General features: G+C 45.4%; 1 protein-coding gene across 1 annotated transcript; it reads right to left on the bottom strand.

Annotated features, from left to right (window-relative positions):
* Window positions 1-706: 706 nt before the first annotated feature.
* On the bottom strand, window positions 707-9154 carry RASD2 (RASD family, member 2). The gene is made up of 3 exons (XM_010585378.1): window positions 8551-9154; window positions 4226-4505; window positions 707-2690 (listed from the first exon to the last, which is right to left on the bottom strand). The coding sequence occupies exons 2-3, from the start codon at window positions 4494-4496 to the stop codon at window positions 2161-2163; spliced, it is 801 nt and encodes a 266-aa protein (XP_010583680.1). The 5' UTR covers window positions 4497-4505; window positions 8551-9154; the 3' UTR covers window positions 707-2160.
* Window positions 9155-22984: the final 13830 nt, after the last annotated feature.

Raw genomic sequence — 22984 nt, 5'->3', positions numbered from 1 at the left:
CGTTAGATTGCACCAGGGATCAGCATGCCAGCTCTGTGCATGAAGGACAGAGTTGTCTTGTGTTGGAGGCAGCATGGGAAAGAGTAACTGTCTGCTTCTGCTTGTGAGGATAGCTGTATATATAAGTTAATGTTCAGATACATAAATAGATAGATAGATAGATAAAAATATGTAGATATAGACACAGTTCTGCTCCAAACAGACAAATGTGTAGCTCCTGGTGTCTGGAGGACATAAAAGGCTCTTCCAGAACTTACTGGAGATCTCATCAGGGCTCTCAACCCACAACTCACATGCCTAGCTGTAGCTGCACAACAAAAAAATAGGACCTTCCTCATTATTCATGGAGAAAGTAAAAAGGACCAGGACACAGCTAATAAATAAAACAGGTTTAATCATAAACCGTCTACATATTTATAGATAGGGAGGGGGACGTGGTCTGAAAGGTGCTGCTCTGGCAACAGGAATAAAAGAACAGTGTATTTTACCAGTCAATATACAGTACCAATGAAGGGTGGAGCTGATAAATGAATATGGGATTTTGAGGTCCGGAGGCTAATTTTTACAGACAACCATCATTCTTGGTTTCCTGTCAAATTATAGCATGAACTAGCTCACAGCTCTGCCCAGGACACAGCAAGGCAGATACAGCCAAGAACAGAATTTGAGGGTGAGGGAGTGACAAGATACCTGAAGGTCGTTTTGAGGTATATATAACATATATACTTTACTGTTGTGTACAGTCTTGGGGCCATGCTTTGCCCGCAGTTATGTGGCACACATCTCATTCAAGTCAGTGAGAGTGGCAAGCTCACATCTGAGAGAATATATTGGGCTTTGAGGGCATACAGGCGCATGTTGAACAACAAAGCCAGAAGCAGAACAGGGACAGACCTGAAGACAAGGAAGCCTGGACTGGGCTGAGAAAGGTAAGAAGTGAATAAACAGCCCCAGATTTATCTGGCCAGCCAGTTCAGCCCTGTTTGGACAGCCAGCACAAGGCTTCTGTTCTGAAGGACTTCTGCAGTGCAAAGGTTTCCATCAAGGCAACCTTTATCAGACAACAGGGAAAACCATGAACAAAATGACTAGAGGCATGTTAACAGAAGAAATGCGATGGAGCTGGCCCTACAACCGTTCAGTTCTTAATTTTGAAGGAAAACCCAGTCCTGCCTCTGAAGTGGTCTAAGCCTACACATGAATCTGGTCAGTCTTGGCTGATACAGGCAGAGGATGGAACCATTGCTCTGGTGGCCAGCAAGGCAAAGGGTGGCATTTGTACTATGGTATTCAGAGTCGGTGTGGCTACTTTGAGAAACAATATCACACCAGGCTTGCAAAGCAGTCAAATGTATTGGCTTTTTGCAGAACAATTTCACTTTCAATCAATGTACATATTACATAGTTTTACAGATGAAAACCACCTTTCACTGCTAGAAAGTAGACACTGTTTTGATATCAAACGAACGCACTTGCCGTCTGATTTTGCTAAGAACCCACCCCCACACAATAAAAAAACCAAATCCCAAATAAAATCTATAATACAAAACAACATTCATGTCAATGTCAAATGATAAGTGTCCCAGCAAACATAAAATCAAGTTCTTCTTAACGCAGGTCCCCTCAGAAGCAAGTTAGTCATGCATCCGTATATAGAGTCCACTCCCAACCTGGGAAACCTCATTTGAGACTGCTGCCCTTTGAAATGCAAGTCCCATTTTTTTAAAGGAGTGCTCCACACATGCATGCACACAGACACACAGACACACACGCACACATGTAACCTCCTCTCTCTTAGCAAGAGCTGCATGCTGCGTAACTGTTAATGCCTTCTGTGCATTTTGACCTACTTTGTAAGGATGAGGTTGAAATGTCTTTACTTCTCAGGTCTGTATTCTTTAAACAAAAAGGGGAATGAAGAGGAACTACATTACAAAGACAGAGAAATGCACTCATATCTCAGGCATGATTTTTCCCAGTCATTTACGAGGACAATGTTATTTACATTCGTGACTCAGCAGAATCTGCAGGAAGAGTTATCCTTTCTCCATGTTGGGTTTTCTCGATGAACCCCATGAACCCATTCTGTGCTTCCACAGACCATTTTTCTTTAAGGCACTGCATGTGGATGATGACTTCAGACAGGAGTGCAAGCCCCCTTCACTGGATCGTGCATTTCTCCCTCTCCCTAGACTGACCTTCCCTAAGAACTTTCGATTTGATATACTTCAGGTCACTGTTGACGCTTGGCCGGCGAGCAAAGGGAGAGATCATGCCGTAGGCATCCATGTCCTTGACTCGGCGCATCCGGAAGGATTTCTGTTGGAAAGTGTCACCATACTGGATGGAGATTTTCCTGTGGAGGGAAGGGCTCATCTCATGAGGTAGCTTGGCCATGCTGAAGAGGACGTAGAACATCTCATCCACATTGGTGTTCTTCTTGGCTGAAACTTCGAAATAAGCGCAGTTTTCGTCACTGGAGACAAGGTTCTCGCCTTCATCTGAGCGTACCTTGCGGAAGACTTCACTGTGGTCATTTTTGTTGCCGCAGATCACCATGGGGAGGTCAGCTGATTCCTTGGTCTTGTTCTTCAGGCAGGATTTGACCTCAAGGATCTGTTTCTGGAGCCTCTTGACCTCATCAAAGGATTCTCTGTTGTCCAGGCTGAATACCAGGATAAAAACATCCCCTGCAATTAAAAAAAGATACTGTAAAAGCTTGTTGGCTGCAGCCTGTGTCAGAGGAGCTAATTTTAAAAAAGCAATAGGTTTATTTGCCATCTCCTCCCCATATTTTTTGTTTGGTCCTTTTGAATCTATTCACTCAGCTGTACTTTAATTCCAGTTCTTTTAATTCAACTCCCCACACCTTTCTGTAGTGCTATGGAAAAGACTTTTGGCTATGATGTTATTTCAGTCATATCTGATTTTGTTCCTAGGTTGCACTGGACTTGCAAGTTATTGTCCATTTTACTCTCTTTTGTAAACATATTTCTATCTCAGCTCTGCTGCATTGCTTTTCTTTTTTCTTCCTTTCATTCATCCCTCTGTGTAAAAGACAGCCTGTTCTGACACCAGGAAGAGTGGAGAGCTAGTAGCCGCTCAGCCTTGGCCTTTTGATTACACAATACACAAAGAAACACCTGAACTGAAGATTTACAGCTAGTCAGACCCAAACGCCTAAGTTAGGAATGAGAGGTTTCCCAGTGTGCAGTGCTCTTCTGTCATTTCATTTGCTTAAGAGAAACAGACCATGGAAAAAAAGAAATACATAAATGACACAGATCCCCTGGCATTTCCTTTTGACATTTCCTGACTTACAATTCCTTTTGCAAATGTAAAATAATGCAAATCATTGCCTGTTGAATGACATTCATGTGGAACATGCTAAGAGAGTTTTCAGGGACAAAAGCTCACATCCACATGCCAGAAACTGGCCCTAGGACCTCACTGAACATGGACTCTAGCCTGGTCAGACGTGAAAGTCATGTTTCACTGGCTAGCTAGAGGGGTAGATAGCAAATCCAGAAAGCAGCTTTGTTGTGAGCTGTGGCTGAATATATCTCCACTGTCATTTTCAAAATTAAAGAATACTTCTTAGCTCACAACAGGAAATGCTTGACAATGAGAATGTACAAAGCGAGCCCACCATTTTCCTTTTTTTCCCTTTAACACATTTGATTAACTATAGACCAAGGAGAAAGGGTAAAAGTAGAGCTATCCTTTTACTGGAATATCAAATCAAGGGAATCAGGCTGGAAATTTTAGGAAAAAAAAATATTTGAGATTTTCTTGGTTAGAATTCCTTTCCTGTCCATTTTACATTTGTTTTTCACTGCTTGTGTCTTGTACTGACATGCTTATTTTGTCCTTTGTTGCTCTTTATGCCCATGATATTTTATTCAGCCATTTATTTGTGACTGCAATAAAAAATATGGAGCAGGAGGGGAAGGTAGGAGGGAAACAAACTAGGGTGAAACCTCAATTTTGAACCTTCACCCAGTGGACTTCTCCTCTGTGGCCAATGCACTCCCTATAGTGCCTGGAGCATCCTGGCCGGGAAATATCTCTCTAGAGAAGTGCATCTTACAACAAAATCAATCAGTCCCCTTAGCTACCTCCCAAGAAACGGTCATCTCCAGGCTACAGTTTTCAAGCTAATGTCTATCCTTATAATCTTTCACCCACTGTTCCCTATCTGCAAACTTCCCCCCCACTTTCTCACCTGTCAGGATGGAAAGCCTCCTCATAGCAGGGAAAGGGTGATTCCCAGAGGTGTCCAGGATATCCAGCTGATACATGTCTCCCCGGATATTGTAGACCTTGCGATGAAAATCCTCAATGGTGGGAGTGTACTGGTCCTCAAACCGACCATTGAGAAAGCGTGAGACAATGGAGCTTTTCCCCACCCTGGAGGCTCCCAGCACTACCATGCGGTACGAGTTCTTGGCTGGCACGTTCAGGGTGCAGTTTCCACCGGACATGGTCTTCATCATTGCTTTGTCCTGAAAGAGGAAATAGCAGAGTTTAAGGAAAGACCAGAAACTAAAAGGAGGATGGAGTAAGTCAGCTCCTTATCACAAGCTTGTCAAAGAGTGCTCTGGAGCACAGTCCTGGTTAGTAGATCAATGGTCCATACAGAAGTCTTTTCATTGGAAATGCTTAATTTTTTCAGTCTAATTTCCAAGGAGTGGTTTTGTTGGTTTTTTTTTTTGTTGTGTTTTTTCTTTTCTTTTAAAGTCATATAAAAATGAAGGCATTTACAGTGAAAATAGCATGGTTTTGAACTGTAATTTGCTATTTCATTTCATTTAAACATTAAGGGCTAATTTTATCAGCTGTGCTTCAACTTAGACACCAGGATCCTTCCCACCATTTGCGTCACTTAGACACTACCAGATTTTTCAGTAGAGCTTGGTTCTCATTTAGATACATAAACACAGAGGTCAGATTTCCCAATATACTGCATCCACTGCAGCTGCCATTAGAAGCTAGACCGCCACTAGAAGCCTAGATCGCTTTGTTTGGTTGCCTAAATAGGAGCTGTGCATAATACTCATTTTCTGAGAGCAACCAAAAGTCGGACAGAAACAAAAATCATGCTTGACATCAGTGGAAGCTAGATATCTCAGTAACTTTAAATAGCTGGTCCCATACAACCGTCATTGCTGATGCAGGGAGTCTGAGCTACAAAATAACACTGGCCAATGATAAATTCATAGATCCGTGCCTTTAGTGACCTTTTAGAAACCAGATTTTAATCTTGCCGTTTGGACTGGTGGTGTGGGAACTCCCTGTCAACAAACTATCAGCATTGCAGTGGGATGGCTGGCAATGGATGGAACTGCAGAAACGTAGATTTCATAGGACTTTCAGTCTTTATACATACACAGCTGTTGTGAGTGTCACAGTCTTCACGGGTGCTAAGTACAAGCAGGAGAAAAGATGAAGGACAGCCATCTTAAATAGCTATTAGACAAGATTTCCAACCCCTGACAACTAAAATGAGTCTCAAGACCTTGGAGATCGCATTTTGACGTAGCACTCAGATGCAGAAAACTTTGATGAAAAAAAAAGAGGGTTGCTCAGACATTTTTCATGTACCAGTTCAAATGAATTGTGTGCTGAAAGGAAAAATACAACCCCTGTGTGGGGAAAGGTAACCATTAAAGCAAAGGAGGCACATTTTTGACAGAGTTTATTTTAGTTACTAGGATCTTATTAAAGAATAATCAAGTTCCCACTGTGGCGTTTATTTAACTTAGGTGTTGTTTATTTAGTATTACAATGAGAGTACTTTATGTACGCTGGAAGATCATTTGTGGGTCCAGATCTGGATTCCTATCTTTCCCTCGAGTGAATTTTATCTCCCAAGCTTTTATGTAGCTGACACTTATCTCAGTCAAAAGCTTAAAATCTTTTACTTTGTTTAACATGTGCTAAGCACCAAAGCAGCAGTGAAGATACAGTCACTGCTAAATAAAGAAGTCTCTGGAATTCTGATCCAGCATCATTACAAGCGCTGTGCTATAGCCCAAGGCAACTGCAAAATGCTATTATTTATTAGTATTGCTATAATTTGCTGCACGCCAACAGCACATTCAGCCCTATCTAAAGCACAGAAGAAAATGCAATGCTTTTCTCGGAGTAGCTTACACCCTGAATTATAGTCAGCGGGCACGACAGCATAATATTAGAGCCAGACAGTAATGTCAGAACATAACTTTGAACGAACACACGCATGCAGAGTTATGGTACTGTTAGAATTGCTGTGGTGGAATGACAGCAAGGAGCGCACCTGGTATTTGGAATGGACTCTGCGTTTTATTTAGAACAGGACCCATCTCCAACACTGCAGAAACACCAAATGCAATCTCTGAAACAACACTGCCATGTACCCTGGCTCAGCCCTCTCCTACATAGCCAGTCAATACTGTCTTGCATCCATGGGCAGACAAATGGTGACGGAGCTGCTTTGGGATGCTTCCTTTCACCCTCTCGGGCTTTATTTAGCTGACAGAGAAAAGCAGGGAGATAGATTTTGTGAGAAAAACTACAAACTTCTCTACAGCCCAGGTGCAGTATTTAGAAATGAGTCAGCTCTTCAGACTGGGATGGACCAGTGGAGCTGCATGAGGGCAAGTGGACTGTGTTGGTTCACACCTGCTGAAGATGAGTTTCATACAACTTGGTGCAGCAGCACCTGGGAGTGATCACAGTTATGCTTTTTAAGCAAATGCCTTGTATGTCCTGTACAGAACGTGCACGCAGGGGGACCTGATCCTGGTCAGCAGCTTTACAAGCTTTACAAGCTTTACAAGCCAAAATCCTGCAAATTACACTGCTGACTGACAGGTAACCAGCGAGCTGCTGGTGATTAGAGAAACTCCTGTTACACAGCAAAGGAGGTGAACTGTGTCACTGCAGCTGCTTGGAGGGTTATTTTTGCACTTTTAGTGCACTTCTGTCCTCAACCTTGAAATGCATTCCACTGCTTTGGACCTCAGTTAATGCCACTATATACTGAACAGCTTGGAGAAGGAATTGCCGCCACAGCTACCCGCAGATGGGGAGAGTAAGGCACAGGGAAGCTGTCTGACCACCCAAGGTCAAACAAATGGGAAGTGTGAACGCATTCTGGGAATCCTACCTTTCAACCTCCTTCTCCTTCTCACCTTTCCTCACCCTTGCATCTCTGGTCATTAAACCACACTGCCTCCCACCCCATCAAAGGCAGAATCCTATGTGCGGACACATGCTCATTTCAGGAGACTTTGCCCCAAAGATGTAGATGTGCTGAAGGGGAAAAAGGGGCGTGAGGACATGCAGATTTTAGTGTATTAAATAGTCACTTTATGAAGCCCTTGTTCCGCCTGTCAAGGCATTCAGTCAAGTGCTCTGGTGCTTTCCTGACTGCATTTCATTTCACATGAAGTCAAAAGATGCTTTTCAGCACTTTGATTCATGGGGGTGCTACTCATCTCATCACCTCTGCTGCAAATCTGACTCAGAGTGTGCCGTTGAACCGGGAGTTTATGTTTGTGGTTTGTGCTCTCTCTTCTTATCCCCCCACTCCAGTTTTTCTCCAGTTCAATACAATCTGTCTTATTTCCTCCTCAGAAAAAGAATGAAGCTTCAGCCTTCACACTCAGGGGTGGGAGAGAGCACAGGGACTCATACGTTGAAAAAGATTAAAGGCAGAAGAAAGGAAACAGAAAGAGACCACATGTTCATGTACTAAATAAAGCAAAATCAATCAGAAGAGAGTGAGGAGACAAACAACCTCCAGCTGGCTTTAATCTACATCTTTTCCTTCCAGTTTATTAAATGCTTAAGCATAGATTAATTCCCAGTGGTACCTTCTGCTTTATACACTGGCTTGATGCTACAAACTTTACATTAGTATTTTATATTGGTACAGCACTGGGATTTAAAAGTGTCATAGAAATGTAGGTAATGAGTATTATCCGCACTTAATAAAGGGAAAAGCTCATATGCCCAGAGAAAGCTGAAACAGCTGTCCAAAATCAACATTAAAACCCATTTCTCTGGACTCCCTGTGTAGCCTTCTACCTGCTAAGCACCCCTGCTTGTTTCATAGACAGACAGCGGAGTGAATGACAATGCACCTGCTTTTGCATGCTCTGAAGAGCACTTGTCTGAATTCCAGTGAGGTGCTGACAAATTTGATCCTGAGCATCTGGGGAGAGATATCTAAGGAAGACATTCTTCATTCAACCTGCCTACAGCTTTTACACCTTAGTTTTCTGTCCGTCCATCGGGGGTATGCTCCCTACCACTCCCTATCCATGAACAGACTTCTGAACTACCTCTCTTGCACTCCACAGTCTTCAGCTCTGTTTGCCATCCCAATGTAATTCACTGCATCCAGCTAAAAAGGGCATAGACAGAAGCAAACTGTGCCATGCATAACAGACCTGTCACTTGTTAGTCACTGCTAGTAACCCTGTAATTTTCATGCACACCACAATCACTCCTGTGGGATGTTTGTTTCCTACTTTCATCCCAAGCTCTATGCTACTTTCTTACCTCTCTTTCCTTGGAGGAGCAGTCCTGGGTCTTGGTGCAGTCTGATGAAGCTGATAATTTTAATCAGGGGCGGCTGCTGCTGTAAAAGGTTGTTGTTCTGCGGATCCCACGTTGCTTGCTCTGGGCTCAGTTCTTCACCAGTATTTCCTGGGAACTTAGCAGGATTGGGAAGGACCGCAGGGCTCCAGAGGGCGTTCCCCCATGGATGGTAAGTACTGGATCAGGCGACCGACATGGGCTAAAGAAGGGTCTCCGAACCAGTGATAGCTTTTCCCTTTGGTGAGATGAACTCTTCTTCTCACAGCCTCAGTTGGAGAGAAGGAGAGGCAGAGTCTCTCCCACTCCCACGGGCTTTTCTTCCAAGCTTCGTAGGCTCTGCTGGTGGGAAGGGGTCTCTGGAGCAACACCCAGTTGTGCAGGGTCCTGGGTGCATCCAGCTGGCCCACCCTGCCCCTGCACCACCTCAGACCCTATGGGGAAAAATCAGTGGGGGCATGGAAGTTGTCTATGGTGAACCTACGCTTCCCCAGGTCTTGCCTGGCACAGCCCCACCACCGCGAGCTTCTTTTCTTCTGGTCTGAGATTTGCTTTAAAATATTCTCTTTCTAGGACAGAAAGGGCTTTTCTTTACATTTGCCAATTAAGTCTTTCTTCTTCCCTCCCTGCCTTTCTCCCTCTCGCTCTCACAACTACTGGCAAATTGCAGATTTTCCTTCTGTAGGACTCACAGATAATTGGCTCAACTCCTCCCTTGAAGTCAGTGTCAGACACAGGGGAAGGAGGGGTGCTGAGGGGGTGGGATTTTGTGCCTATTGAAAAAAATCTTTTCTTTTTTCCTCTAAACAGAAAGTTCATATGCATTGCAGACTGCACGTTCCCCGTCTTTCCACCAGAGACCTCTATGTATGCATGTGTGGGGAATGAGTTAGCGTATGTGTACAAGAGACACAGAGACTTCACTTACTTTTCAAGCTGTAAATTCATAAGCTGTTTCTAAAGGCTCTACACTTCCGTGCTGATCTTTTCTGCTAGACAGAAGCAGACTGACTCATTTCCCAAGTAGGGGCTTTCTGTCCATAATTCCTGTAATTCTTTTGCCGTATGGAATACTTTCTCCTGTTCCCTCAACCTCGAAGACGTTACGTTAGGATTGCTGGTTGGTTTGATTAAGAAATAAGAATAATCTGTAACTGCTGTTCTTTTAGGAACATTTAAATAAATGAGAGACTAAACTAGAGCTGGGTAATAAAAATGTAAAAAAAGGTCAAACAAACTGCAAGTGTGGGGGACCGAGGGTCAGAAAAAGAAGAGAAACAAAGAAAAATTAAGGTGAATTCAAGGAGTTTGTTCAAGCCCAAATGAAAAATCGTGTTTGCAGTTTATTTCACTTTTTTTTTCTCCTTTTTGAGCTGAAGTAATAGTTTAGATCTACAAGTCTATTTTAAGAGATGTCAAAAAGATTGATTTTGAAAGATTTGAAATGAAGTATTTCAGCATTTCCCACTTAAAACTTATAATCGGAGGAAAAAAAAAGAGGAAGAAAAACACTTTGAGATTTTCAAGATATTTTGACAATAACAAAATGGAAGGGAGGCACGATCTCCCAAATCCGAATATAGTTTCAGGTCTCCCACAATTCTCTCTCTTTTTCTTTGAGCAAATTTACTCTTCGCTGAACACAAAGATTCCTCCAGCTACCTCATCTGTTTCATCTCCAGACCCCCCCAACGATTCCGGCAGCTTTTGAGGAATTCCTGAGATGCTTTGCTTTTTCTCCTCCTTCTCCTCCGAGCACCAGGAGGTTTCTGTTGTCACTCTCAGAATAATGCTTCCCTCCTTCTCCCCTGCTCCCGGCGCTGCACAGCGGCCCTCAGCAGACGTTGAGCAGGGTACCACGGCTGTTGCAGGCACACGGTCTGACGTGCCTGTACGTCCCTCTGTGCCGACAGACTTTGAAGACCACAACCCATGCTATGGGATGGGTCCTGCTGTAACCCTCTGCAAGAGGCAGCAGCTCCCGCTAAGGTCAGGACAGAGCAGGAGGTGGATTTGGGGCTCCGAGACTAACACAAACGCAAACTATCATTGATCGAATTCGGGAGGCAGCAGCTCCTGCAGACAACTTTAGATTTCGGAAGGAAGGGCACGGCTTGGCACAGCACCACTGAAACACTGCGGCAGTAGTGAACTGGTCATGACCTGAACTGAGTAAGAGTAAAGAGTAAACTTTTTAGACCACAGTACCAGGACTCCTTTGTCAGCTCCTGAGCCTTTTCTCTTTGGCAAAAGGTAGAGGAGTATTTCTATAGCTCAAATAAGTTTTTGAAATAAGATAAGATGCTTTCCATTCCTAAGTCATTGGTTCACATCAAACCTGGACCAAAAGCTGCCATCTTTGGTGTCTGGTCAACTGTGTAGCTTAGATCCAAACAGAGTGACCAGCCTCCTGGTATCACTGCCATGGGAAGAACTCTTCAAAAATAAAGTCAAGTCCTGTAGTGTTACAGAGAATAAACTCCTCTTTCATTCCTATAGCTCACATGTTGAGTGTATGAGTTCTCTGCCAAAAAAGAGAGAAGTGTAGTCATCATGGAGACCTTCTCATCAGCCTGGAATCTCAGCCTACTCAAGCTCTTTTGTAAACCAAACGCAAACTCTTGCCTAGCTGGCTTCTCCCAGCCCAAACTCCCACTCAGCTGTCTTCTCCAGCATTTAAAGTAGCCAGTCGAGTTCCTCAAATTATATCAAAATAAAATAGAAACATACTTGACTAGACACCTTGGCTTTATTTGATCTCTTAGCAAACAGCTAGTAAAATAATAAATTACTTCTGAAGTAAGCCTTTGAATGATAATTGCTAACTATGAGCCTTCAGAGGCTTGAGAGGTGTTGCTGTAGATTTTAGGTTGGGGTTTTTTTTTTTTCCTCTTTTTTTCTGGTGTGCTCCTAGTTCAGGAGTTGACAAAAAGCCAGTCTTTCATGCCTTCCCTCAGGGCTCAGGACTCCAGAGCTCAAAAAACTCCCTGCTTTTTCAAAGACGTCCTGAGGGGCTCTGGTGGAGAAGTCATGTTATATCTGCCCCCATCTGAGAAGCAGGGATGGCAGCACCTCTTTGCTTTTAGGGTTATAAAGGGAATAAGTGGATCAGAAAGACAAAGTCACTGCCAAAACAAGAGAAAAAGTTCCCAGTCTCAGCAGTTTCCTCTGGTTAGTCAGACACCATCAGCCTTTCTTAGAGCTTACAGATATTTACCAATTTAAAAGCCAGGCTTACAATGAATTACTCTCTGGAGGCATTTCTCCCTCCTACTCCTCCAGTCTATAAAGAAAGCCTAAATGAGGTTTTTATCTGGCTAAGGCCATCTCAGAGGATGATAGGCTGTGGCTGCAGAGAACCACCACCACTACGAAGGGCTGTGCCTGCCTCGCTGGGTGACACTGGCTGTGGCTTGTGCTGCAGTCCTCGAGTCTGGGTGTCCAGTGTGAGAGACAAGAGAAACAGAATGTGTGGCAGATGAGTTATATCAGCTGGACAATATGGTTTATATAGGACTAACTGAAAGCAAATGACCTCGTTGATGCAGCGGGTCATCAGCACATACAGCTCTTTGATGCTGGCATGCAGGTCCTGCCGGCTCACCCGTGGGACTGCCTCGGCTGCGGAAGGTGCTGCAGATGTTGCAGATGTGGTTGGTGGACAAGACAGCTGTGCTTATTTTGGCTCTGCCTAGCCTGTGGCTGAGCAGAGAGGGAGGACTTGAGAGGCCAAGTCAAGGGAAGGGGAAGAGAAATGTTGCAGGGAGAGGCTGGGTAGAAAGAAATTCCCCAAAGGAATGGGGAGAGACAGGGGAAAATAACTACTGATGTGTGTTGCACTAACCACCTGGTTCCGAGTGGTGAAGACCTGAAGTGAAGTGACTTGCTCTATGGTGGGACACAACTACTCCTCAGACCCCTCAGAGGAGCTTCCTCCTCTCTGAAGAAGCAGAGGCAGCACACACGCTGACCATGCTGGCACCAGGATCTGGGGCAATGTGGGCTCGTGGGGCAGAATTGTCACCATCATGAGTAATTTATACCTTCTGCAGCTCCGGGTACTGGCTACGGCTGGAGATGGAGATTGTTGTGATGGGCTGATGCAGCAGGACCAATCTGTTTCTCTCCACCTTAAGGCAAATGACAGAAGTGACAATCACATGCCGTTCATCTCTGGTCAGAATTAGTTCAAGACAAAAGATGTTCCAAGGCTTTTGTCTCCTCTTCAAAAGCAAATGCAACAGAGATTAAATATTTAAACCAGCTTTTCTCTCTCTTTTCCCATTCATTTTCACTCCCCTCATTATTCAGTAAAGCAGGCTCATTTTTCCACCCCCTCACCTTCCCTCCCTCCCTCCCACATTCACTTCTCCTGCTTGGTGCCCTTCCGTTCAAGCAATGCTGAAAAGTTGGTGTTCAGGAGTCAGTAAACTGCAGGTACCAAGTCATATTCTGAACAGCAAGTAGATGAGCAGCCACAAGTATTACTGCCCCTGCATTACCTGTACCCCCTGGGTATTTAAACTCAGTGAAGGGCTCGCCAGGGGTGTCACAGTGACTGGGAAAATAAGTAATGATCATCAGTTATGAGTTAAAACAGTAATAATTGGGAGAATACAGCTGGAGAAGACATACATTTGAGAAAGTGGTGGTCTGACTTATATTCTTGGTCCTGCCACAGAATTTGTGTATGACTGTAATTTCTCAGCATCCCAGGGTATAAAATGGGTTAATAATATTTACTGAGTTCTCTGCAAAATGGAAAAGCATTGCTTTGCTGTGAAAAACATCCAAGTCACCTCTTATTTGCTGCATTTGCTGTGAATCATTTCTTAATTACATTTTAATGAAATATTTTTGAGAAAAGACTGCATTTCTAGTCCCTCTCCTTTCCTTTTGCCACTGAGACAGCAAGTCCAGATTTCATCCCCAGACACACATACACCCTTTCATTTTCATTCCACTGGTGAAACTTTTTAAAGCTTTCCCCATCTTTGAAAAATTGCTAAGAAGCAAATTAAAGCTTAACCCCCCCCCCATTATTCAGAAAAGCTTCAGGGTAGAACATGGGGGGAAAAAAACCCCAAAGTGTACAATTAATTTCTTTACCCTCAGCAAATACCAAGGTGGGGCTGGTTTATAGTCTCCCGGGCCCTGATGGAGGAAAAGCCACCCCCACCACATCCATCCGTGTAGCCTATGATCCTGCCGGAGCGGAGGGAGAAGTCATGCACTCGCCTGACAGTGACTGCAGAGTGCTGTGTCAGCCTTTCAGGAAGGAGTGGGAGCAGGTACACATCACGTCTTTCGGTCTCTCTTCAGCATCCCATTTCCCTAACTGCTCCGGGGCCCTGTGTCCAGACAGATAACTCCACACCTGGGAAGGAGCCAACGCACGTCTCTCCTGCTGAATGATGCTGGTAGGAAGGGGTTCGTTCAAAAGGCCCCCAAAGCTCTCCTCTGGCTGGCACCATCCCAGTGCTTCCAAAAGACAGAGAGGGAAATGATCCCTTTTGGGCCATTTCTAGAGCTGTGTCCCCACTGCTGTTACTTGGCTCCCCAAGATATGTCCTTACCTGTCCTCTTTTACCATCCGTTCTGACCCCCTTACCAGGGCTGATGATTGTCTCTGGAATACTGTTACCTGCGATGGGAATATGAACAACTAAGGAGAGCAGAGGAGAAGGGGGAGTTAGGAGAAGACAAGGAGGACTGGGGAGGAGAGCCCTGTAAGTCTTCACAGAAAAATCTCTGATCAAAAGCACAATGAAGGCTCACTAGATACAGCTGAAAACAAAGACAAAACAAATGGCATAGGAGCAAGAGGCGATGCATGAAAAATGCATGAAATGGAGACTGACAAGCCAGAGGTCTTTGCAGCACACATGATGCTGCCTATGACCAGCTATTCTATTTTGGTCTCCATTAAGAAGTAGCAGTTACAAGTCTGGGCCTGGCCAGTATATGTGGGATCAGCTGGGTCCATATGAACACTCCCATTCAGAAGCCCTCCCTGCCTTGCAATCTGTCAAGTGCAAAAGATTGCTTCTCTAAGGATCTGGTTTCTCACATTCATTCATACTCCACCAACACCTTCCATCTATACCTGTGCCTCCAGAAAACAGGAGAAAATTCACCTGTAAAACCTGATGATCTTTACAGGTATATCTTTCTAGCACAATTCTGCCAACACCGTTGTCCATGCCTGGGAGACAGACTTCTCTAAATCCACTGCTGCTCCCTGAAGCCGTGCGGGTGTACTGCACAACCTCGAGCTGATCGCTCGCACGATTCCCTTGGTTGTCCTCCTGGAGCCAAAGCCCGAGCACTGAAGGTGTCTTGTACTAAGTGATCTTCTCGGGTTGCCACCACGGTGGCTCGGGCTCTCCATCTGCATGATTCTGCGCAGGTTTTGTTTGGCACTTGGTTTCACTGTGGTTACTTACAAGAAGAACAACAGCGACGTGGTGATGATCAGTGTGAATTAGGGCACTGTGTCCACACACTGGGTTAATTGTTTCTGTGCCCTCTTCTATCTAAAGGACCAGTCCTATGCTAGAACCTGGGCAATTACAGCACTTGTTCTTTTTTCGCTGTTCCTTTCCTTAAGAAAATAAGAAAGCTTTGGGGACTGAAAAATGCCTCATTCCTTTGATCTGAGAGATATCATACAACTTTATTTATAATCAAAGGAAGCCAGTGAATGGGAATCATTCTAGAGGGAAGAACAGGTGAGAATGACAGATTGTTCTTTTATATTTCTTTTTGTTCTTGTTCTGTTTCCGCCTCTCAGAGGACTGCAATCACATACTCAAGATCCAAAGTGAAATCCATTATAATAATAATAATGGTAATACTATGTACTCTTAGTGTAACTTTTTTGCTAATATCTCCACACATTCTGCAAATACCTAGGAAGCTAGGCTCAGTCCCTCCTATGGAGGAGGAACATAAATATTTTAGCAGTTTACAAATAGAAAAACTGAATGTGCATACAGGTTTTAAGCAGTTGCTCCCAGGTGACTCAGGGTGAGCATCTCCAGACATGAGCTCCCTCTGCCCATACTCCAAACTAACTGAAAACGGAGCAGCCATCACTAATGAGCTGTTGAGCATGAGTTAATTGGTCCTGTTGAGAGATTATATAGCTGTTGGCCAGTTCAGAGCATGAGCAGATGAGTTGTACCTGTCTGCAGAGGGCCACGCAAATAAAAGCCTTGAGGCTCCAGGACTGGAAATAGAGTCCTCATCTCCTCGTCCCCAGTCCCGGGCATCAGCTGTATGGCCAGGAGCTAACACAGCACACAGAGATGTGTATATAACAAATGCTTGCTGCAGAGTACCAAAACCTTCCAGGGAAGTATAGTTAATGGACATGTCGATAACCTCAGCTGCGCCCTTGAAAGGAACCAGAGCACAAAACTGCTTTGGCCCAGTTTTTAAGAGGCAGTGTTGCCTGCTACAATCGCTCCACAAATACATGTCAGGTCCTCAAAATCATGAAACAGACTTAAAAATGGCAAGATTAAAACAAATTACGTAAGAGGAAAGAAGCCCTCAGGGTGCTGCAGGGTTAGGTTTTTCTCTGCAGCAGAAATGACTAGCATCTTATTTTTTAACTAAAAAATCAGAGCTCAGACTAAAGCTTCTGTATTTGCACATATTTACTGACAGGGGCCAAATTTGAACGGTTCCCTGTAGTTAATGTGAAATTGGAGAATTTTCCTGAACCAGCCTGGTTCCTCTGCCCACAAATCTGTGTGATGATCTGGAATCGGGAACATTCAGATTTTTTCAGTGACAGCCACAAGCAGTTCTTGTTTGTATGGAGCCAGCAGTGATGCTGCCTGCTTCCTTAGGGGCAAGATTTCAAGGCTGCGGAGATCCACCCCGAGCCTCTGCCCTGATGCCCTGCCAAGCAGAAGCAGTAAGGCAACACCAGCCTTTCCTTGCTGCAAGCCTGTTTCTTCTGCTCAGGCTCCAGGCTGTGCTAGCCTGGCACCCAGTTTTAGCAATGTAAAAAGCTATCGTTCTGACATGAAAACCTGTCAAAGTGGCTTTTACTCTGGTGTAAATCACTAAGTAAGCTGCTGAGTCAAAGGAAATAAAATGTAAGGTGTTTTCATAGAATCATAGAATCATAGGATGGTTTGGGTTGAAAGGACATTAAAGACCATCTGGTTCCCCCCCCCTGCCACGGGCAGGGACACCTTCCCCTAGACCAGGTTGCTCAAAGCCCCATCCAACCTGGCCTTGAACACTGCCAGGGATGGGGCATCCACAGCTTCTCTGGGCGACCTCTGCCAGTGTCTCACCACCCTCACAGAAAATAATTTTTTCCTAATATCTACTCTAAATCTACCTTCCTTCAGTTTAAAGCCATTACCCCTTGTCCTATCACTACATGCCCTTGTAAAAAGTCCCTCTCCAGCTTTCTTGTAGGCCCCCTTTAGGTACTGAAAGGCTGCTATAAGGTCTCCCTGGAGCCTTCTCTTCTCCAGGCTGAACAACCCCAACTCTCTCAGCCTGTCTTCACAGGAGAGGTGCTCCAGCCCTCTGATCATCTTGGTGGCCTCCTCTGGACCCGCTCCAACAGCTCCATGTCCTTCTTATGTTGGGGGCCCCAGACCTGAACGCAGTACTGCAGGTGGGGGCTCACGAGAGCCGAGTTTTCTACGCGTTTGTTCTGGCTGAAGGCTCAGAGGACGTGTACAGGAGTATAAATTTACCCATTACCTTCTCCATCACTCTGCACGCTCCCAGCCTCCCTCTGTCCAGAGAAGCTTGCTCCTCTTCAGATAATCTCACAACAATCCAATTAGCAAGAAAACTTTCCGTCTTCAGCTCCGGATGAGACTACCAGATTATCAAAGGCTCCCGTTGGCTCTGACCTGCACTTTGCTTCAAAGCAGAGGGCAACTGCATCTATGAAATGAACAGAAGGGACAAATTTAATTACTGGCAAACTAACCCATCAGGATTTCCACCCCTGATAGTGCTGGACTGTAGAGAAAAGGGTCTGTGGTTTATGTGGGAGGTCGAACAAAGAAAGGGAAGGGGATAACAGTAAGAATTTGTGCTGGAAATCACTGCTAATTAGGACAGGATGCAAAAACTTGGAGCTGCTTCATCTGCCAGGCTCTTCCACGTGGTACAGACCTAAGCCACACTGCATTTTTGTTCTGTCTTAAGGATCTGGCCCTTTTATCATACAGCCTAATTCTATATAGTGCCCTTCTTAAGGGAGGGAGTAGGGAAAAAGCATAAGGAGTTCAATTTTCTCCACTTTTGCACTTGAAGACGGTTTATGTAAGCACCCGGAAATAGCGATTCCTCCTTCTCAGTCTCTTTGAAAGGCACTTTACGCTATTTTAATGCTACAGAAAGGAAGCCAGGCACGTAGATTCATGCTGCACTTGTGATTCCTTCGATGACTGACAGCGCAGGCTTAGTGCTGCCAGTAAGGACTTGAAACCAAATTCAGCAGCAAAGGTAAAGCACTCGGGATAACGAAGCAGAAGTGCCGCAAACCGGTCGCTCTGGCGCAGTCCCTCCTCGGTGGCACGAGGGCCATGGGTACACACACCTCCCAGAGTCCTTCATCCTGCTCCACTGATGGAAGCAAAGCCTTGGATTGTTCCGGGGTGGTCTCCCGCTCCTTCAGGCCCACGGCGTTGTTCAGACGGGGAGACGGATGGGAGGAATTAGGGACGCAAGTTGGCATAGCAACCTCAGGCTCTGCGCTTTCAGGCTTATGCAACCACAAGCAGGTTGGGAAGGTGCGAAAGGGCAATTCCCTCCTCTCGCACACGCACAGCCTCGTCAACCAACGCTTCGCATCCTTGGCAGTTAAGCAGAAATCAGCAATCTGCCAGAACTTTGTGCTTCCCGCAAAGCCTTGCCCTTGCCTTGCATTTCCTTCTGGAGGCTTCACAAGCTTTTGGGCAACAGCGGGAGCCTCCAAAGCACCCTTCACCCCATCCATCACCCATCAGAGCATGCCCTGAGAAAGGTTAGTAGCTCAGTGTTTTTGCCCACCACCAGCAGCCAACCAAGGGTGCTTCAGGTACAGAGTGCACTGCTAAAAATAAGATGTATGACCCCCTGACTGCTATGATGCAGCCCTTGGTGGCCCTCAGCACTCCCAGCCTTACAAAACCCCGTGCTCCAGGCCTGGACCACAGAAATGCAATCCTGCAGCTCCCAGGACAAGACAAAGAGGGGGTATGACAGCTTTTTTGCTCTCATTGCCAATAGGAAGCATGTAGGTTTTAGGCATTAAGCATTTTCAGGTCAACAGCTAAGCAGCTCTTCTGTCCTGCCCCTAGAAGCAAAGGGGAAAGGTGAAGAGAAGCCAGGGGTTTTGTCTGCAGAATGAATCTCCAAGAGGCTCTTTCAGCGTATAGCAGTTCATGGGGTTGAGCGGAGATCTGCTTTCATCTTGGCTCATTGCATCCTCAGTTACGAGTTTTTTAGACACCACTGGCAACTGTATCTATCATGCTAGACAAATTTTATTTGAGAATACTGAAAAGGGCAAATAGAGAATAAATCTGATGTCCTCGCTCTATCTGAGCTAATGTAAACTCTTGCCAGCAGGAGAGCTTTAAAGTGGACAGATAGGCAGCTTGGTCAGAGGTGCAAAAGGGCACTGCACTGAGCTGAGCATATGGCTGCTCAATAACCAGTGCAAATCCTTGTGGTTTTACAGTAAATCTCCTAACAGCTGATGAGATTCAAGTCCTCCTGGATTTGAATCTGTGTGATGAGAGAAAAAAAAAATCAGTTTTATTTTTATTTTAAAGCAGGGAAAGAACACAAAGACAACAAACCAAAGTTTTCATGCATGCAGAGCAAATTCAGTAAACATCATTTGAATTAACCCTGCAGATTCAAAGGTTTGGAAGTAAAGGTAGGTTATTCCTATTTTCAGTCTGAAAATAAATATTAATAACTTGCAAACCAGTCTCATGATTCGGGAAGAGCTGACTCATGTTTCAAAATGCTTGGCAAGGCAGTATTGACATTGCTACAAATACCTTCGGTGTCCCATTAGCACCTAGTCGGAGGTGCTAGGACTTCCTACATAACCGCCACATAAGCAAAAAGCCTTGGCTGCCCAGATATTATCATTTTGCTATCCCTCAGTGCCTTGGCCTGCCAAACATGCCTTACTATGTTTCTCAGCAAACCTGGCCAAGCTTTTTTAAGCATGGATCATCAGAGGGGGTGAGGAGCATTTTGCTGGGCAAAGCTTAGCCAGTTCACTACCAGCTCTGTGGCTGGACAGCTTTTTTCTTTACAGAAATCATCTTTAGCCAGGGTACAGTTTTCCAGCACTCCAGACACTGAGCTGCAGGGCTTTAGTTATATGGATTGCTGGAGCAAAGTGAACATGTACACATTCTTTTGGGGTACTTCCAGGCATTTCTCGACCCCTGGACAGGAAGGAGCAGGGGAAGGTGACAGAGGGAGTTGGCAAGCTCATCCCAGCTATTCTGAAGGTATGGATGTACTTGTGGAAAGGGAACAGGTACACAAGGTGCCTGGAATGTCCTTTAACACCTCTTCCAGTCCCCTGCCCCGACTCCTGTTTCCCAGCTCTCCTGTGTGTGGCCCACAGGACTCATGAAAATGGATCTGCAATGGGAAGGGAGGGAGGGAGAGATGGTCACACTTGTGCCACCACCTCCAGAGGGGACCGCTGCTCCTGCTAGATCCTTCCCAGAGCAAGCCCAGACTTGTTGGGGTCACAGTTAGGAAGGAGGTTATGGTCTGTTCACCAGCACCTGGGCAAGCTAATCCTTGCATGCAAGCCAGCCTGCTTGCAAGGTCCTCACATTTGGTGGCTTGGGTCTGTAAGCTTCCTTCAGGCTACCTTTTCAATCAACCCCATGTTATGACACTAAGATGAAAATTGCAGGTAACTATATGAATAAAATGTCACGTACTGCCACCTCACCTCTGGTTATTGCCAAAGGAAGCTAAGCAGACGTAAGACTGCAGCGCATCAGTCCCGACTCCATGAGATCACACAGTCTTACATAGCCAAGAAATATGTTACAGCACAGTTTTTAACTCTTGCTTAAGCTAAAGGTTTTGCATTCCCTAACTGCCCCAGAGCTGCAGTGCAGAGATGTCCTGGAATATCACCTGCATCTTTGTTTAGTGATGGAGATGTGCCTCAGCTTTATTCAAACTGTCACACCTTGCTACCCCACACAGACAGCATCCACCTTCCTCACCAACCACTGCCTGTCCTGAGAGACAGTCTGACACAGCAGGCCAGAGTTATATAGAGGGGGTATTGCCTTTTGAGGCTGTGACAGAGACCAATGCATAATGTAGGCCAGGCTTACATTTAGTTTTCTGGCCGGTATACATGGACCGCACAGCCAAGCATGATTTGCTGCCTACTATTTCTCTCAAGTGTCTCTATAGCCACGGCTGCTTTGCATTTCTCCCCACTGTGGCACCAGCAGCAAGCCTAACCCAGCGTACAGACACGGTTAGGAAGCCAAATCCCAGGTATTTGAGGGAGTTGTGGGAGACGCAGTAAGTGCCTTTCACAGGGCTTTGTTGCTGCTGGAGGAAAGTGCCAGCTCTGAGAAGGAAGTCGACATGGGATAAATTTAAAAATGGGCTGAGTGGCTCTTGGAGGGGGTGCCTTGCTGGGGATGGCAGAGGGATGGTGGAGAGCTGCTCATTGTTCTCCTCCCCAGTGGCCACCCGCCTCAATCTCTCTGCTCACACAGGGATTTACAAGCACTCCATGCCAGCCATTTTCTTGAATTTGGCCTTATGGCCAAAGCTGCCTTCAAATGAGACGACAGCCAAATTCTTTCACATCTCTGCTGCTTTCTGTTGTCTGCCATTGTCAGGGAGAGTAAAAGATGATCACGGATACAGCGGCCAAGCACAATGGAGTTGGAGTCAGTGGCTGTGGGGAATGGCTGGTGCTTTCGCCGTGAGACTTTTAAGGACCTCTGTAAGACAAGCAGATCCCAATTTGTGGTCAGTGCAGTGCTTGTGCTCTGCAAAACCACCCTTTGTGGTCCCTCTTTGGCCAGCAAGATGCAAGTGAGCATGCACTTAACAGAGCCCTGCTCGATAGTGCAGCCCAAGCATAGCACCATACCATTGTAGGCTCTGTCTCCAGTGGGATTTAGGGGTGTGGAGGGGGAATATTACAAATACTTCCTCTGCTTTGTGCTCTTCTGCCACTTTCCTGCACCAAAACTTTCCTCTCACTCTCCAACCTTGACTTTGGCCAGTCCCATTCAAAGTTAGGCACTGGTCCACTCGCTGTAAAGCTCACCCCTTCTCCCAACACTCATTGTACCAAGTTGGGTACTGCAGACAGCAAACGTCAGAGGGAAAACAACCTCGTTAACAGAAATGGATTTTTCTTTCCACACAGATGGGCAGTGAATATTTTTAAACACAGTCTCAACAAGATGTGCTAATTGGTACCACTGTAACCCCACGGTCCTTTCTCGTAAGCAAGCTAAAGAACAGATGGATATTATTATGAAACTCCAGGGAGATGGACGGCTGCACAGTGAAGTGGACACACTTGTCCCTTCTCCAGTTCTCAGAAAGGACCCCAAAAGAGCACTTAATTTCTGAAACCCAGCCTGCAGTCGCAAGTAACCCTGAGATGTACACACCAATCCAGGTTCAAAAGCATCAACCATGTTTGCAGCAGCAGCCTAAAGAGAGAAGGTATATGTAGAAAAGATAGTAAGACCAAGTTGTGTAAAAAGCTGCTGAAAACAGTAAAAAGCACAGATGCTTCCTGAGAGGGAAAACTGCAAAGCAACAGTGGCTAAAGAGACGCCCAAGAGAAATAAGGGGGAGCAAATTGATCTTGGTTGCCCAGACCATGTATGTCAGCCAGAAAACTAAACACAAGCAGTTTGGCCTGCATTCATTTCTGTCATGGCCTTGAGAGGCAATACCTACTATTTACATGACTCTGGCCAGGGCTCGAGTGTAGTCCTTTACCAGAAAGATCCTGGGGAATGGTGGAGTGTCCTGTGACTCCTTGCCTGGAGTCCAGCTTAGATCACCTTCTTCTCCCAGAGGGCCACATCTCCCTGTCCTCTCAGTGATCCCCTGCCAGAATCCACCACAGAAATCTGTAAAGGGAGAAGCCTGTTTTTGACATCCCTATTTTGCCTTATTTAGAGCAGGGACTAAACGCAAACCTCTGGGAGCATGACCTGACCATCACATCCCTGATGATTCAAGAGTTGAGGACCCCAAGTTCTGCTGGGGCTACTCCTCTTTGAAAAAAATTGGTACTGTTGAAAGTGGGGATGTCCATGATGCTCTCCCACAGACCCTGGAACAACGCCTTTCACTTCTCTGGCCTCTCAAGATGCTCATGTTGATA

Source organism: Haliaeetus leucocephalus, unplaced genomic scaffold, assembly GCF_000737465.1.
Source record: "Haliaeetus leucocephalus isolate CR32 unplaced genomic scaffold, Haliaeetus_leucocephalus-4.0 Scaffold101, whole genome shotgun sequence".
NCBI lineage: Eukaryota > Metazoa > Chordata > Aves > Accipitriformes > Accipitridae > Haliaeetus > Haliaeetus leucocephalus.
This window is presented reverse-complemented; position numbering and strand designations above follow the sequence as displayed.